Source organism: Daphnia carinata, chromosome 6, assembly GCF_022539665.2.
Source record: "Daphnia carinata strain CSIRO-1 chromosome 6, CSIRO_AGI_Dcar_HiC_V3, whole genome shotgun sequence".
NCBI lineage: Eukaryota > Metazoa > Arthropoda > Branchiopoda > Diplostraca > Daphniidae > Daphnia > Daphnia carinata.
Genome location: NC_081336.1, coordinates 788,048 through 802,675, shown reverse-complemented (window position 1 = coordinate 802,675; position 14,628 = coordinate 788,048). Strand labels below are relative to the sequence as shown.

General features: G+C 40.2%; 6 protein-coding genes and 1 long non-coding RNA gene across 8 annotated transcripts; 4 read left to right on the top strand and 3 right to left on the bottom strand.

Annotated features, from left to right (window-relative positions):
- Nucleotides 1–1,085, bottom strand: LOC130689737 (protein sarah-like). Its single transcript, XM_057512678.2, has 3 exons — nt 730–1,085; nt 326–668; nt 1–262 (listed from the first exon to the last, which is right to left on the bottom strand). The coding sequence occupies exons 1-3, from the start codon at nt 988–990 to the stop codon at nt 132–134; spliced, it is 735 nt and encodes a 244-aa protein (XP_057368661.1). The 5' UTR covers nt 991–1,085; the 3' UTR covers nt 1–131.
- Nucleotides 1,086–1,273: 188 nt separating this feature from the next.
- Nucleotides 1,274–3,263, top strand: LOC130689717 (spermine synthase-like). 2 transcript variants are annotated; one of them, XM_059495798.1, is made up of 8 exons: nt 1,274–1,433; nt 1,512–1,714; nt 1,771–1,882; nt 1,946–2,068; nt 2,134–2,288; nt 2,358–2,447; nt 2,506–2,697; nt 2,767–3,263. In XM_059495798.1, exons 1-8 carry the CDS (start codon nt 1,361–1,363, stop codon nt 2,923–2,925), a joined length of 1,107 nt encoding a protein of 368 aa, XP_059351781.1. In that variant the 5' UTR covers nt 1,274–1,360; the 3' UTR covers nt 2,926–3,263. The 2 variants fall into 2 exon arrangements, with proteins under 2 accessions (XP_059351781.1, XP_059351780.1); XM_059495797.1 differs by having other exon boundaries at nt 1,771–1,888.
- A 106-nt stretch (nt 3,264–3,369) lies between these two features.
- On the top strand, nt 3,370–4,858 carry LOC130689713 (4-galactosyl-N-acetylglucosaminide 3-alpha-L-fucosyltransferase 9-like). The gene is made up of 2 exons (XM_057512650.2): nt 3,370–3,619; nt 3,686–4,858. The coding sequence occupies exons 1-2, from the start codon at nt 3,506–3,508 to the stop codon at nt 4,760–4,762; spliced, it is 1,191 nt and encodes a 396-aa protein (XP_057368633.1). The 5' UTR covers nt 3,370–3,505; the 3' UTR covers nt 4,763–4,858.
- Nucleotides 4,859–4,904: 46 nt separating this feature from the next.
- On the bottom strand, nt 4,905–7,206 carry LOC130689711 (uncharacterized). The gene is made up of 9 exons (XM_057512647.2): nt 6,972–7,206; nt 6,822–6,914; nt 6,382–6,717; nt 6,172–6,322; nt 5,980–6,101; nt 5,770–5,916; nt 5,559–5,710; nt 5,151–5,496; nt 4,905–5,078 (listed from the first exon to the last, which is right to left on the bottom strand). The coding sequence occupies exons 1-9, from the start codon at nt 7,162–7,164 to the stop codon at nt 4,939–4,941; spliced, it is 1,680 nt and encodes a 559-aa protein (XP_057368630.1). The 5' UTR covers nt 7,165–7,206; the 3' UTR covers nt 4,905–4,938.
- Nucleotides 5,788–7,705, top strand: LOC132088097 (uncharacterized). The gene is made up of 4 exons (XR_009421315.1): nt 5,788–5,919; nt 6,025–6,511; nt 6,580–6,737; nt 7,433–7,705. It is a non-coding gene; the product is annotated as an uncharacterized LOC132088097 (long non-coding RNA).
- Nucleotides 7,706–8,114: 409 nt separating this feature from the next.
- Nucleotides 8,115–12,201, top strand: LOC130689708 (DNA mismatch repair protein Msh2-like). The gene is made up of 15 exons (XM_057512643.2): nt 8,115–8,158; nt 8,392–8,480; nt 8,548–8,597; nt 8,697–9,170; nt 9,231–9,464; nt 9,527–9,773; nt 9,838–9,994; nt 10,063–10,283; nt 10,347–10,664; nt 10,740–10,961; nt 11,031–11,263; nt 11,333–11,424; nt 11,495–11,717; nt 11,802–11,903; nt 11,966–12,201. Exons 2-15 carry the CDS (start codon nt 8,456–8,458, stop codon nt 12,113–12,115), a joined length of 2,748 nt encoding a protein of 915 aa, XP_057368626.1. The 5' UTR covers nt 8,115–8,158; nt 8,392–8,455; the 3' UTR covers nt 12,116–12,201.
- On the bottom strand, nt 11,935–14,403 carry LOC130689740 (putative inhibitor of apoptosis). The gene is given in 6 exon segments (XM_057512681.2): nt 11,935–12,608; nt 12,611–12,668; nt 12,742–12,905; nt 12,981–13,190; nt 13,258–13,852; nt 14,079–14,403. Coding segments are annotated over 5 exon segments (1,221 nt in total). The 5' UTR covers nt 13,793–13,852; nt 14,079–14,403; the 3' UTR covers nt 11,935–12,354.
- Between the last annotated feature and the right edge of the window lie 225 nt (nt 14,404–14,628).

Genomic DNA, 14,628 nt, shown 5'->3' with positions numbered 1-14,628 from the left:
TATTGTTCACCATCTTTTTCATTTATTCGAAACGGTAGTTATTAAAACAATAATGTAAACAATACGGTAAATAAATTCAACAATAAATTATATTCAATTGAGAATTAGATTTTTTTTTTTAGCTAGGATGACTAATTTCTTTTTGGACACGGCGTCTGCGTGATGACGTGTTGTTTAGGACCAATTCCATCCATGTCAGCGCAAATGTGAACAACTATTCCAGGTTGATTATCAGTTGCTGGTAGCAGCTCATGTTTATCACCTGCATAAAGAAAATTGTGGCAATAGTACAGTTCAATAATTAGGTTAAGATTTTATGTCTCACCTGGGCCAAGTGAAGCTATGGCAGACAAAAGATCAAAGTTGACAACAGGCTCCGATTCTGGAGCAGGAGCCCAGTCAACAGGGGGACTGGCAGGCGGGGATATAAGGAACTGCCTGACAGGTGGAGGGATCTGAAGAAACTGCTGTGAGTTCTTGTTGACAATTGGAGGCTGCCCAAAAAAGCAGTTCATCACGCTATCCCCAAATGGTGTGTGATGCAGATGGACCCTGGCTTTGGTGGCAATACTGTTGGATGAGAAGTCTACTCTGGCTCTGCGAAAACTACGCAGGTAGTGGAAAGTGGCTGATTCATCAAAAGTCCTGAACAGGGCCTCCAGCTCCGTCTAGCAGAAAAAGAATCCTGTGTGAGCTTTAACTGACATACTACTAGTAGTGTGTACAAACCTTGAGTTCCTGTTGGAAAAACAATTCATTGGGAAGATTCGTCACAATGAGAGAAGTAGGTTGCTGCTCGCCCTCTTTAGTTTCATCTGTAATTTCTTTCTTCTCATCTTCTTGTTGGTTGTCTCTGGGTTCGACGTCGGCAACGCAATTTGCAATCAACTCAGCTAATTGATGTTCTCTTTCGTTGTCTGTTGTACCCGTTTCTTCGCTTATACTCAGTGACCTTAGCTTGGCCTCCAGTTCAAATTCGTCAGGTTCCATTGCTCAGAATATTGCAAAACACTTTTCTTATTACTTAACAGGAATGAGACATGTTATTTTGACAGCTCATTGTACTGCGTGACACTGTTGCCTGACTCCTAATGGGCTTCAAATTTTCAATTTCTTTTATTATATAAATTGATGTACTAAAAATTAATTTTAATTAAAAAAAATATTTTTGGGTAAAAAAGAAATTTATCAAATTATTTTGACGTGCAAGTGCAAACAGGAACCGGCTATTTGTATTGACGTAACGCGGTAACGGACCTTATTCAGGTACAGCCAGCAGAAGTCTGCTAGAAATTTCACTGAGGTACCGGAGGTTTTGCATCGAGTAGTCTATTTAGAGTGTGGATTCCAAGAATCAATAATGGAAACCGAAAGCCACTCGACGTTTTTACTGGAATTTCACACTTCAAAAGACAAGTTTTCTAGTCCTGATGGTTAGCCTGTCGTTTTTTAAAATTCATTTGAATTTTTAAAAATAAAATAAACTCTTTGCCATTTTTCTCCCGACATAGAATTGATCTCGCCAATTAAGGAATTATTGGAAAAGAATATCGGAGAAGTCAAAGAAGTTTATAGAAGATGTAACGACGAATCAGTGAATATCATCCTGGATTGTGACATGAAATCCATTGCCACCCTACAGCTCAAAAGCTCTGGTCTTATATTGATGAATATTGATGTTGATGGGCAACATTCTTCTGCATTTAATCAAGAAGTTGGTGTTTGGTATGTTTTATTACAAGACTCACATAATATTTTGTCTTTCGACAGTTGGCAAAAAAGTTCGAAACTGATGTGAAGGGAAAACTAGCAGCCATAGCTAGCAAAAGCATCTGTCCAATCAGAAGAGGAGGGCCATTGGATAGATTTCGCTATCTTACCAGTTCAGGTTCTTTTACCCTATCCAAAAGATTTCTAGACTCATATCAATAATCTGTTGCTGTAGATGAACGCTTGCTAGAATATGACGTTGACCATGTTGTTGCGGATGTCCACTCACCTTTCCAGCACATTCAAATTCTTCATACCATCAACTTTGGCAATCTCTTAGTTCTTGATGACCTCCAGAGTAATAACATAATTGTACCTATTGTGAAAAATTAAAGGTTTCAAGTTCTGTTTCGTTTCCCACAGATTTAGCCGAAAGTGATCTAGTCTACACTGAAACCCTGATCCAAAGGGGAAAAATTGACTATACTGGAAAAGACATCCTAATCTTGGGTGCCGGAGATGGAGCACTACTATGGGAATTGCTTAAGGAAGGTCCAAATATGGTCACCATGGTTGAGGTAGGAAACACATAGTTTTTTCCTGAATACTTTAGAAACGTCCTGGGTACAATTATAAACAAATTACAGATTGATGAAACTGTGATGAAACTTTGTAGTCAACACTTGCGATCGGCATGCGGATCAGCTCTTGATTCCACTACTGGGCCTCATCACCAAGTAACATAATAGTAAAATCGCATCTATTTCTTTGACCAAAGTTTCACGTTATGCGTAGATCATTGTTGGCGATTGTCTAGCAGAACTGGACAAGCTGAAAAGCCAAAGCGTTCTCTTCGATTTTGTCTTTTCCGACTTAACAGACATCCCTTTATCGATTAAACCCCAAAATAAGGAATGGCAATTTCTACTGGACGTGATGGAAAAATCTCTTAGTGTCTTAAAGCCTGATGGGCAATTTTTAACACACGTAAAAAAACATCGCCCTGCATGATTTATGCTCAATCCTGTCGGGAAAAACTAACATCTTTTTAATTAGGGAAGCGGCGTGTCTTCGGTTCAGTCGCTCGCCAACTTTGAATTGCATTTAAAGAACTTGAAACCTCCAGTCGAGTTCAAACGTTGCCAAGCGTTTGTCCCCTCATTTATGGAGGATTGGGTGTTCTATCAAGTCAGTAAGACGCCGAACAACAAGTAAAAATAGCATTAGACATTTTGAACGTATTACAATTGAAGTGTAATACTATGGTTGCTGGACTTCATTGCGCCGCTCCATTGCCATTTGATGTAAAACGGGCGCCGCTACCGTTGTGACATGCAACAAATTAGTCATATTAATGGGTTTACATCCCCGCGTGATCTTGAATTGATTCCTTGCAACCCTTATTGCTGTGTTCAGAAATGCACACTTGATTATGCTTCCTTTGTGAACCAGTTTTATGCTCTCCTCAGTCTATTATTATGATTGCAGTTGATTGTTTCCGTTAGTTATGTGATATTTTGGCGTTAGCTCAATATAATTATTTGAATTCCTTAGTCGCTCTGATCTGCCGTTAGTCAAGAGGGCCCTTGAAGATGAAAATCGTAATGTTGGAGTTACCAATAGGTGGCTGGTGGACACTATTTTTGTTCAAAAAAAGCCATCCGCATTTATTGGCTGGCCGAATCACGTGATTTAACGAGCGCTCTGGACGAAATCGGCCAGCAATCACTGAAAGTGGACATCCTGGGGGCGTAGTGTCTTTCTCAACTGACTGCGAAAGTTTGGCTAACAAACAATGCTGAAAAAATGCTTCTTCTATACTGTTTTGTTGGGATTTATTGGGGCATCTGTGCTCTACTGCTGTGTTTACGTCTCACGCCATTACACTTTTCAAGAAGAACAAATAAAAGTACGTATAGTTCAATTAAAATTCCTTGACGTTGTAAAATTTTAAAATTTTTCTACTTTGTACTAGAACTTTTCTATCCAGACGCATTGGAATCATCACACTGACGTCGAAGAATTCGATACCTGTAGCGAAAGTTGGCATCCTCCTGACCGCGGACGTAAGACAATTCTCTTGTGGCTACCGGTGTCTTACATATGGAGCATTCAAATGTCCTTAAACAGTTGCTCCATCGATAATTGTCGATTAACGACCGACCGTCGCCTGTTGAACCAGAGCGACGGTGTCATTTTCCATTTTCGGGATAGTCATCCAATGGATCGTTTACCAACATGTCGTCGACCGGAACAATATTACGTCTATCTAAACTTCGAATCTGGTATTCGTAGCGAAAATAATTTTCCTAGGAAGAAAATACCTCGCCATTTTTTCAACTTAACTGCGACGTATCGTCGTGATTCGGATTTTTATGAAAAAGCATTTGGTGGATTTCGATTCGAAGCCAAAGAAAAGCTGGAAATAGCAAAATTGGATTTGACTCACTATTACGGCATTAACATCAAGTCAAAGACGAAAATAGCCGCATGGTTTGTGAGCAACTGTAAAACATCAATCAATCGGGAGGGATACGTTCGTGAAATGCAGAAACACATTCCTGTCGATGTGTTTGGTAAATGCTTGGAGAATCACAAATCATGTCCGAGAAAAATGCAAGCGAAATGCGACAAGATGCTGGAACGTGATTACCTTTTCTACTTGAGCTTTGAGAATTCTTTCTGTCCTGATTACGTCACGGAAAAGTTCTACAGGGCATTTGAGACGGGCACCGTCCCCGTCGTGTTTGGAGGTGCAAATTATTCCTTGTTTGCACCGCCACATTCGTTCATCAATGCGCGTGATTTCGGGACGCCCAAACTACTGGCCGATTATTTACTTAAACTGAGCAAAAATTTGGATCTCTATTCGCGTTATTTTGACTGGAGGGGAAAATTCAGTTTGCGAAATAATCCTGGCTGGCCCTGCAGACTTTGCAAAATACTCAACGATTCAAACAGGATATCAAAGAGCTACGAAGATATCGAGGATTGGTTCTTCAACAAATGGCCTTGCGAAAATTATGAATGGACGAACCAAACAACGAAATGATAGTTTCAAATTCATTAAGACAAATTCTATTATTTTGTGATATTAAACAAGCCGGCTTATGCGGTGGTAAAAGGATTACAGTTGGCAAATAAAAATCAAACTACAAACAAACAAAATTAAATACGAACATTAAACCTGTCGTTACGCCAACAACATTTAAAAATTCTGCTAGTTTTCTATTTCTCTTCGAAATCTAGGCAAAATCCAGTGTTGGCTGTATCAGCAGCTGCCGCAATAATGTTCGACGACGTGACTCCTGATATCTCCTCTTCAGTGCCATCCGTTCGGTATATTAGCCGAAAAGGCATAAGCGAAGCTGTTTAAATATTAATATTATTTTAAAAATCAAAATTAATTTTTTTTTTTTTTTTTTTAATGGATTACTTACAGCAAACCTGGACGCTGGATGGCAAACCACCAGGTGGAGGTTCGGTCACCGTAAGACGAGGACCTCCTTGTCCTATGACAGCGGGATTTAATGCGTTACCACAGTAACGATCGGCTTCGACATTGTTGGAATCTCTTCCACCAGCGATAAGAAGGAAATCGTACAAACAGACAGCCCTGGTTCCTTTCACGGAATCCTTGAAAGTTGTACCGACAGCAGAAAGTGTTGCAGCGTAACTGGTTGCAGATGCTGTGCTAGAACCGCCGCTGGGTGGTACTGTCGTTATTGAAAAGGCGTCGCCTCCATTGGTCACCGAGCAAACAGACAAACACATTTGAGTCGCTTTCTGTTTTGAAAGAAAAAGAGAATTTATGTTTTGAATTATGAGAAGTTATAAAAATTGATGACTGTTGGATGTGCTTTGAGCAGTTCCGTCCTGAAACAGATCCGATAGTGTTGGTTATTGAGCTGACGAGTTGAAGTGCTAGAGACGTCATGCCAATTGAATGAACTGACCCTGCCCTTGGCGGACGTGAAATATTGAAGACAGTCTTTGGGAGCTGTTAAAGTAAATTGTTGTAAGCTTAATGGGAAAGTGCTGAAAAAGTTCCTGTTTTACCGAGATAAGAGACACCACACGGAAGCATAGCAATCTTTATGTTCCATGAACGCGGTATGTATGGATACGCTTGTGTGCCCACAGCAAAGTTGAATTTCAACTTGAGGTCGGTAGAGCTAAGTGCCGACGATTGAACATCAAGATACACTGGTAAGTAAGAAACATTTTTTTATCTTTAATTAAGATTTGATTTAATTTCTTTGTTATTACTGTGCTGGCCACTGTTATCCCCGCAAATGACTGGCGCTATGTTAGAAGATCCAAACACTTCAAAAGTATCGGTGCACGTCCCTCCTGTTGGTTGACTGGTCGTGAAGGAAACAAAATCCAAACTACAAGTCAAAACAAACATTTAATTTTGAAAATAATTATTTATCGATGATTTTCAATAATTTGGCTTACCGTATTTGACAAATGGGCTTTATTTGTTCCCTGCGTTTACTGTCTAGCGCGACAGTCAGCGAACAGGACGAAGGTGCCGTTATGGGTGTGGCTGGTGATTGCCAGTACGTGTTGTTGAGCGTGATTGCACCGTCACATGTGTTGATGGCATCTTTGAGTTAATTAAAATGGATTATGTGATGTCTTTAAGCATAGTTTAAGATGTCTTACTGACGCAGCAGGTTAACCCCAGATTGCAGACACCACTAGATCTGCCACCAAACAGCGAACAAACGGCTCGTGAGGCGCAAATTCCCGCATCGCCGTTACGTGATATGCACGAATCGAACGTAGCGACTTGGTAATTAACATTGGGATTGACAGAAACTGGACTTAGGTTAACGATGTTTTTGATTTTTTGACCCCAAGGGTTAAAAGTGCTCAATCCGCTGTTGAACTCCACAGGTCTCGTGCTGATAAAATTCTCTGTAATTACACCGCCTAATGCAAAACGATCTTCTTTATCATCCGTGTTTGCTTCGTTCTGGACATCCTCATCTTCACGTCCTGTTTGTTTAATGTAATCGGTAAGTATCGAAAGTGTAACTTCATATCATTGTATAGGTCGGAATTTCAGTTTCTATGTCAATCAGAGAGGAAATTCTACTTACCATTTATGTCATCTCCCTGAAGATTTGTTCTGAATTGTGGACTGCTAACTGGAGTCCGATTCACGGTTCGTCCTTCGTATGGGCTGGCATAGACTTTCGAAAGCAATTTGAATTAGATAAAGTCCTTTGATTAATTATGACAAAAAATACCTAAAGCAGGAAATCTTGGGCGATAGTATAGGGCGTTCCACAAATATGGAGTGTATCCATAGGCATGGGTAAAATAGTTTTGTGTTAGCTGCCTTCCAGTTGCGTATTGTTCTTCATTTGGATTGGCACCATCACAAGCTTGGCTCGCTTGAAAAGCCAAAACGGCTGATAGAAGCAGATACAATTTTGACATGTTCTCTGTCTCTTTAACAACAAGTCTGATCTTGTCGAAGACTGTTGAAAAACTGTAAGTTCATTAGCTTCTTCGTCGCCTTTTTATGCAAAAGTAATCACCAGTTGTTTATTCTTAAAAACTTAAAGGCTCTTTTCTTCAACATCTAGCTAGTTCCTCTGTCCAAAATTTTGGGGTTATTTTTGTTTTTTTAATCACTGGAGGTCAATCCTTTTACGTCCGTCATGGCCTGAATGTTTCTTAATTACAGGGTTCATATTTCTTATAGGCCAATAATTCTTTTGTGAAAAAGCCGGAGCAGCTTTTTACAGGTCGGCTCTACTCTACCTTACCCGTGAAGTCAAACAGTGACCATTGCCCACTGAAAATGGCCAAGTATTATTTATGCACAGCTTCCGTGTCAAAAATCCCAAACCGCCTTGCACTAGAGTGCATTAACCCGTTTGCAGGAAATTTGCCTTTTTCGGATGTTTGGAAGGTTAACGAGTTTTAGGTATTTTTAAATCAGACATACTGATACAGAGTGAAACATGCATTAACTCGCGTTTCGTAAAGCATATCTTCCCGTATGGACACTTTTAAGCTACCACTGATTACCAGTTATTGTAGCGAAAATCACTGCAAGCTGAATTTCACAAATGTATTCACATTGGGCAGACTTTGTGATAAACAGATTGCAGTCGATTAGATCGGCACATACGGAAAACTGTTAAATACTTAAATTTCCTATCGTTGTTCTAATTATCGATGATTTTGGATAAGCTTTATCTCCATACTCACCTGTTAATCCGTCGTTGTAAACTGACCAACGGATAAACAGAGGAGGATGTGGATTAAGCCTAATAGTAAACGGTGTGTATTGCAGTCCTATAATTAAATGTTCCATTGAAACCACAAAGTTTATGCCTATTATTTTTTACTCACCAAAGATTCCATGGACGTTTGGGCGGCAGAGGCTAAAAGGCATTTGACAGTCAAACGACTTGTGTGGCAGGTATCTTTAGAAGTTAAAAATTAGTTTTCTAAGATTATTTTCACTAATTGCTGTTCTTCCACATGCTTAATGACCCTTGCCTCTAGAAAGTATAATGCTGAACATTTGGTTAATCACTGGGAACGAATTATAAATTTAGGCTACTCTGGTGCTATTGTATGGAAAAGAAAATTTCTGAGCTCGTTTGCAAATTATACAAATTGAAAAATGATAAAAATTAATTTTTTGGCTAGATAACGAGACTTGGCAACGTCGCTGCACTAAGATACTTGTACGCGCGTAAAAAACAAGACAAGTATGGCGAGCTCTGTGAATGTGCCAGGTAACTTTGCCTCATTTCTTAATTTGCAAACTAAAATTGTGTTAATAGGAAACTATATTACTTTCAGAAATCCCCCAAGATCAGGGATTCATAAGCTTCTACGGTAACCTTCCAGAGGTAAGAGCAAACAAAGTTTATTTTACGCCCAAGTCAAGTCCTTGGCCATGATGATTCCCATGAAATTTGAAAAAAACGTATTATCATTCTTCATTTTAGAAACATGCCACCACACTTCGTTTCTTTGACAGAGGGGACTACTTTACCTTGCATGGCCAAGATGCTCTTTTGGCATCCAGAGATTATTTCAAAACACACAGTGTAGTGAAAATGCTGGGCTATGGAGCGAAGAAATTGGAATCTGTTGTTCTCAACAGAAGCCACTTTGAAAACTTTGCCCGTGAAGTATTGCTTGTCAAACACTACTGCATCGAAATTTATACAGGATCCAAAAGCGATTGGTCTCTACAATATCAAGCATCTCCTGGAAACCTTACCCAAGTGGAAGATCTGATTTTCGGATCTACTGATATTACATCTCAAGTTGGTATTCTGGCTTTCAAAATTGGCCAAGAAAATCAAGTAGGATGTTGTTATGTGGATACAAATGAGAGAAAGTTTCTTGTGGCACAGTTTGCAGACAATGATTCCTTTTCAAACTTGGAATCTCTCATTGTTCAACTTAGTCCAAAGGTAAACAGACAAGTCAGCCAAAATTCTTTTGTTTCAGTACAAGTAATAGTTGCCTTATAGGAAGTTCTAATCCCACCTGGTGATGCTTATGTACCAGCAAAGGTGGTACTGAATCGCCATGGCCTTCTAGTGAATGAGAGCAAAAAAGCTGAATTTTCATCGGCTGAAACAGTTCGATTGCTAAATCGTCTTCTACGGTTCAAGAAGGGGCAACAGGAAAGCGCTGCTGCTCTGCCTGAAGTTGACTTGGAACATTCTATGGCTGCTCTAGCTGCCTTAGTGAAACATCTCGACGTAAACACACCTTTGCTCTAACATAAGTCCTTTTACAACGAATTTAATCTTTTGTTTAACAGTTAATGGCCGATGAAACCAATTTTGGGCAGTATACTCTACTTAGTTTTGACCTTACTCAGTACATGAGGCTTGATTCGGCTGCATCCGCTGCGTTGCACCTAACATCTTACGGTTCCGAGTCGTCCATAATGCTGACTGCAAAATCTGGAGCTCCTCGTACAATTGCTGCCCTGCTCAACAAATGCCGCACTTCTGGTGGGCAGCGACTCCTGGCTCAATGGATTAAACAACCACTTACCGACAAAAGTATAGACAGTGAAATGCATCATGTTAATTACTTTGTAATGAAAAATAAATACTTGCTTTGTAGACAGGATTGATAGGCGACTGGATATCGTGGAAACGTTTGTCAACAACGTCCAATTACGACAGACTATAACAGAGGACCACCTGCGGCGGATGCCTGACTACCAAAGACTGGCTAAAAAGTTGCAAAAAGCCAGAGCTAACCTGCAGGATCTGTTCAGGTGAATTTATACCTGTGCCATCTCTATACAATGTTCACCCAAGGACTTACGAGAATCGTTTTCCACAGGTTGTACTTGGGATTGGTGCGATTACCGGTACTAGTTGATTGCTTACTTGAGCACGAAGGAGAGCACAGCGCTGTTATTCTGGCTGTGCTTATTCAACCATTAAGAAATGCGAATGAAAAGCTCGTCAAATTGAAAGAGTTGGTTGAAACGACCATTGATTTGCAGCAAGCTGATCAAGGCGAATTCATCATCAAAGCTGATTTTGACGATCAACTAGGAGGTATCTATTTAACATGGGCGTGTGCCAAGTCAATAACGAGTGAAGATTCATAAATTTCTATAGAGCTCAAAAAAGAATTGGATGAAAGCGGATCGAAGGCTGAAGGTATCTTGTCTCGAGTGGCATCTGATCTCAAACTTGAAACGTCCAAAAGCGTCAAATTGGAGAGTAACGCGCAGATTGGCTATTACTTTCGAGTCACCTTGAAGGATGAAAAGAATCTTCGCAACAATCGCAATTACCATACAATCGACACTAATAAAAGCGGAGTTCGTTTCCGCAATGCAGCGTTGGAGGAAGTCAATGAAGTCTATTTGAAAGTCCGCCGTGATTATGAACAACAACAAAGTTCAGTTGTCAAAGAAATCTTATCCGTCGCTGGTATATTTTTTCCTTGTTTATTAATCCTTTTCTCTCCACATTTCAACATTTATAATTTGCTGTTTTTACTTACAGCGGGGTACGTTGAACCTCTGCAGTCCTTGAACGACGCCTTATCCCAACTTGATGTACTTACCAGCTTCGCTGTTTGTTCAATCAGCGCACCTATTCCTTATGTTCGACCTAACATCTTGGAAAAAGGCTCCGGAAACATTGAACTTATTCAAGTGAGACATCCATGCATGGAATTACAAGACGGAGTAAATTTCATTCCTAATGATGCCATCTTTCATAAAGGTATGAAAGGACTACGTAATTAGAGGAAAAATTATAACAAGTTATTCGTTTTTCAACTCTTTCACATAGACGGCCATCGTTTTTACATAATCACTGGACCGAATATGGGAGGAAAAAGTACTTACCTGCGTTCTGTCGGCGTAGCTGTCCTGATGGCACAGGTCGGGTGTTTTGTGGCAGCTTCCTCTGCTACGATATCGATCGTGGACGCCATTTTGGCACGTGTTGGAGCTGGTGATTGCCATCTCAAAGGCGTTTCAACTTTCATGGCCGAAATGATCGAGACTGCTAACATCATTCGGGTACTATACACATTCACAATTGGTGTTAAGACATTAATGTGTAGCACATGTCTTTCACTTTTTCTGCAGACAGCAACAAAAGATTCTCTTGTCATAATTGATGAATTGGGTAGAGGAACTTCTACCTTTGATGGCTTTGGATTGGCTTGGGCGATTGCAGAGTAAAGCTTTCATCTTTGCTTATCAGCGATTTGGGGTGTTTTAACTCGTTTTCCTTTGTTGTTTCACCAGGCATATTGCCGTGAATATCCAGCCATGTGCATTGTTTGCAACTCATTTCCATGAACTCACGGCTTTAGCAGATGAAGTGCCATCAGTAGACAATCTTCACGTTACGGCGCTGACGGGCGACAATACATTCACATTATTGTATCGCATCCAGCCAGGCTCGTGTGACCAAAGTTTCGGACTGCATGTGGCCGAAATGGTCCATTTCCCTCAGGAAGTTTTGCAGGTACAAACAGTCGGTTTCGTTTTGGGTACACGCTGCAGGACAGAAATTGATTTATATTTAAATATTCATTTTGTTTTTAATCAGACGGCCCAAATGAAGGCGAAAGAGCTAGAGGCAATAAAGCCCAATTATAATGGAAATGGTTGTGATGAACCAACATCGAAACGTCGCCGACCTGATATTGGGGTTAGTACACACGGTATGCGTCACTGTTTCTGTTTTACAATTAAATGATTGATATATTACAGGAAAGTGATACAATGATGCGAAAATATTTAGAACGTGCGAAGACTATTATGGAAAAAAAGAACGATGTGAATTGTGAAGAAATGCAGGAACTGCGCAAAGAAATAATGAATTCTACGGACCCGTTCATTCGAAATGTGTTGAATATGTAAGTATCCTGGTGCCTTAACAGGCCCACTTGTCAATTTTTGCTTCCGGAAACTGAGAAATTCTCTTGTAATTACATTTATTAACTCGATACTTCGTCGTAGGTTTTTCTTTAGCCGAATTGTTTAACCAAATGCATTTAAAGACTATTTCTCTTCCTCTCGAACAAAAAAAAAAGGCGTATTATTTACGAATCAGAATAAGTTTTTGTCACCTCACCAGCTATGTGAATCGTGTGGTTAGCTTATGAAAAGGGAAAGAAAGCGCGAACCGTGGCGTCAATGCGTTTACGACAGAGGGGGCATGTTGTGAGAGCAGTGGCGCACGATGGGCAACTCATGGAATGCCCGCAGGGCAAAAACACCATACTTAGTTGCTGGTCGTAGCATATCTGGCAAAGAAGCGCATCACGCAACTTCGAGGAAGAAGGCGACACATCGCCACCACTAGCTTCTTCTTTTGGTTGCACAGCATGACACACCTCTTTACTTTCTTCATTTTCTCTTCTTTCACTTCAACAGGATTCTCCGCAGTGGCAACAGCATTAGCGGGATTTTGCTAAAAATGAAACGGAATTGAAATTCATTATTAACTAACGAGAGAAGTGGAATTTTTCTATTTACAATCTAACCTGATATCGTGCTTGGATTTCTTTGATATAATCATTGCCTTTGACAGACACTAGAAAATTGCAACGTGAGAACCAACGGGCGTGTTCGACCCACGGGTCGTCCTTGGGTTCCCAATTGCGTAAAGCTCCGTCACAGCAGTAACATTTGACGTGATCGCCAGTTTCTTTTTAAGGATGGGAAAGTATAAGTTCAGGTTAATACATATTGCTGATGTTATGATTTTGAAATTTCAACGTACTCATGTAATAGAATCCTGCTTCCGCTAGCTGGGATGGGCGTTGTTCCAAACCAGGCGGCCAATCACTGAAAGTATTCAATCTAGCTTCTAATGACGTTAATTCAGGACGCCGAGCTTGTTGATGTGGCACAAGACTCAAAGATGACAAGTTGCCCGAAGATGATGGGCCTTCGCCTCCATTTGATTGGCGGACCGTTAACGCTACTGGCACTAGTTTTTGTGCAGACAACAAAATTCTTTAACATGAACAGGTATTTGGTTGAACAGAATTTCATACCTCTTTCGGGTAATGCATTGGGACGAGCTTCATTCTGAAATCGGGAGCACGTATCTGCGCCGCCGCCATTCAATGACGGGAATACAAATGAAGGACGTGAAGATGAGGCAACAGGAAGTACAGAGGTACCACTAATATTGTTCGAGAGAGGGATGTTGGCAACTGGTAAATCTAGGACAAAGGGACAATTGGGAGCATGTCTTCTGTGTTCAGCCATTGGGTTATCTTGAGGTTCCCATTGACTGATGGTAATGCAACAAAATGCACACTGTGTCTGATCTGCTAAACCACGGTAAAAGAAACCAGCAGCTGACAAGTCTCGAGGAGATAAGAATTCTAGGGGCCATCCTTGGAAAGTAGCTAAGCGCAAAGCTTCACTTCGAAGTGCTCTTTGAGAAGCGCTGTTGCTGGATGGGGTACTTTTCTGTGAATTGGGTTGAACTGGGCCATCCACGACGTTTTTTGAATGATAAGGTGAATTATGAAAAGAAGGAAGAACTTGCACTGGGCGTGTGCTCATTCCTTTTGAGCTCATTGTTTGAGTACACAATGTCAATTTATTATAACTTGGATAATGTTGGTATGGGATGCCTCACTACAACAAACAAAAACACAAGATAGAAAGTTAGTTTTCAACATGTACAAGATGCGTCGATAACTTAACAACAAAAAGATTTTAGAGAAAAGCAAATTTACGGAATACGTGATCATCTAAACATCGGTGAAAACACGTTAAACTTTTGAGTTCCGTCTCTTTTTAGCCCTTTACAACAACTTACGACAAACTAATTTATATTAATTGACACTGTTAAATGACTTACCAATAAGAGTACGAATTTCCCTAAAAATGATACATTTTTCTTCACAACAAGCTAGTAACCAGATGGGAGGAACACGAATAAGCGTAGTGCCTTTTACAGCTTAAGATGGCGACTACAAGTTTGGAATGCGTAGAGCCTAGGGCAAAACCCAAGGATGAAACACAAAAGACCCCAAAGGGGGACTCGCCTCGCTAACAACAAGGACGAGGCAAATGCCTACGTCCAAGCAGTTGGCCTATTTCCAAGAATTGTACAAATATTTTCCAGAAAAAAATTCCACAGAATTTCGCAATTCTTTGAGATGACTACGCAAGTATGGTGACTCAAAACATTTATCTACTTTTTTTAGTTATCCGTTTTCCTTATCGTAAAATGATATTAGTGTAATGCCTCCACGGTCCACGCCCTCAACTCTCAATAGAAATTCTGATACCCTTTATGTCAAGTCACCATACTTCGGACAAGTACAGACGAAGCCATCGAGTTGTCAGATTACATATCGGCTTTGAATTAAATACTAAAAGAATGATAAATAAAAAAAATTATATAA

Coding starts and splice junctions, on each gene's coding strand:
- LOC130689737 (XM_057512678.2), bottom strand. CDS start 990: ATGGAACCTGACGAATTTGAACTGGAGGCCAAGCTAAGGTCACTGAGT. Junction 669..729: donor TTTTCCAACAGGAACTCAAG/GTTTGTACACAC, acceptor TTTTTCTGCTAG/ACGGAGCTGGAGGCCCTGTT. Junction 263..325: donor CATAGCTTCACTTGGCCCAG/GTGAGACATAAA, acceptor TTCTTTATGCAG/GTGATAAACATGAGCTGCTA.
- LOC130689717 (XM_059495797.1), top strand. CDS start 1,361: ATGGAAACCGAAAGCCACTCGACGTTTTTACTGGAATTTCACACTTCA. Junction 1,434..1,511: donor CAAGTTTTCTAGTCCTGATG/GTTAGCCTGTCG, acceptor CTCCCGACATAG/AATTGATCTCGCCAATTAAG. Junction 2,448..2,505: donor CTACTGGGCCTCATCACCAA/GTAACATAATAG, acceptor CGTTATGCGTAG/ATCATTGTTGGCGATTGTCT.
- LOC130689713 (XM_057512650.2), top strand. CDS start 3,506: ATGCTGAAAAAATGCTTCTTCTATACTGTTTTGTTGGGATTTATTGGG. Junction 3,620..3,685: donor TTCAAGAAGAACAAATAAAA/GTACGTATAGTT, acceptor ACTTTGTACTAG/AACTTTTCTATCCAGACGCA.
- LOC130689711 (XM_057512647.2), bottom strand. CDS start 7,164: ATGTCAAAATTGTATCTGCTTCTATCAGCCGTTTTGGCTTTTCAAGCG. Junction 6,915..6,971: donor CCCAAGATTTCCTGCTTTAG/GTATTTTTTGTC, acceptor TGCTTTCGAAAG/TCTATGCCAGCCCATACGAA. Junction 6,718..6,821: donor TCAGGGAGATGACATAAATG/GTAAGTAGAATT, acceptor TTAAACAAACAG/GACGTGAAGATGAGGATGTC.
- LOC130689708 (XM_057512643.2), top strand. CDS start 8,456: ATGGCGAGCTCTGTGAATGTGCCAG. Junction 10,665..10,739: donor AGAAATCTTATCCGTCGCTG/GTATATTTTTTC, acceptor TTTTACTTACAG/CGGGGTACGTTGAACCTCTG. Junction 10,962..11,030: donor TGATGCCATCTTTCATAAAG/GTATGAAAGGAC, acceptor TCTTTCACATAG/ACGGCCATCGTTTTTACATA.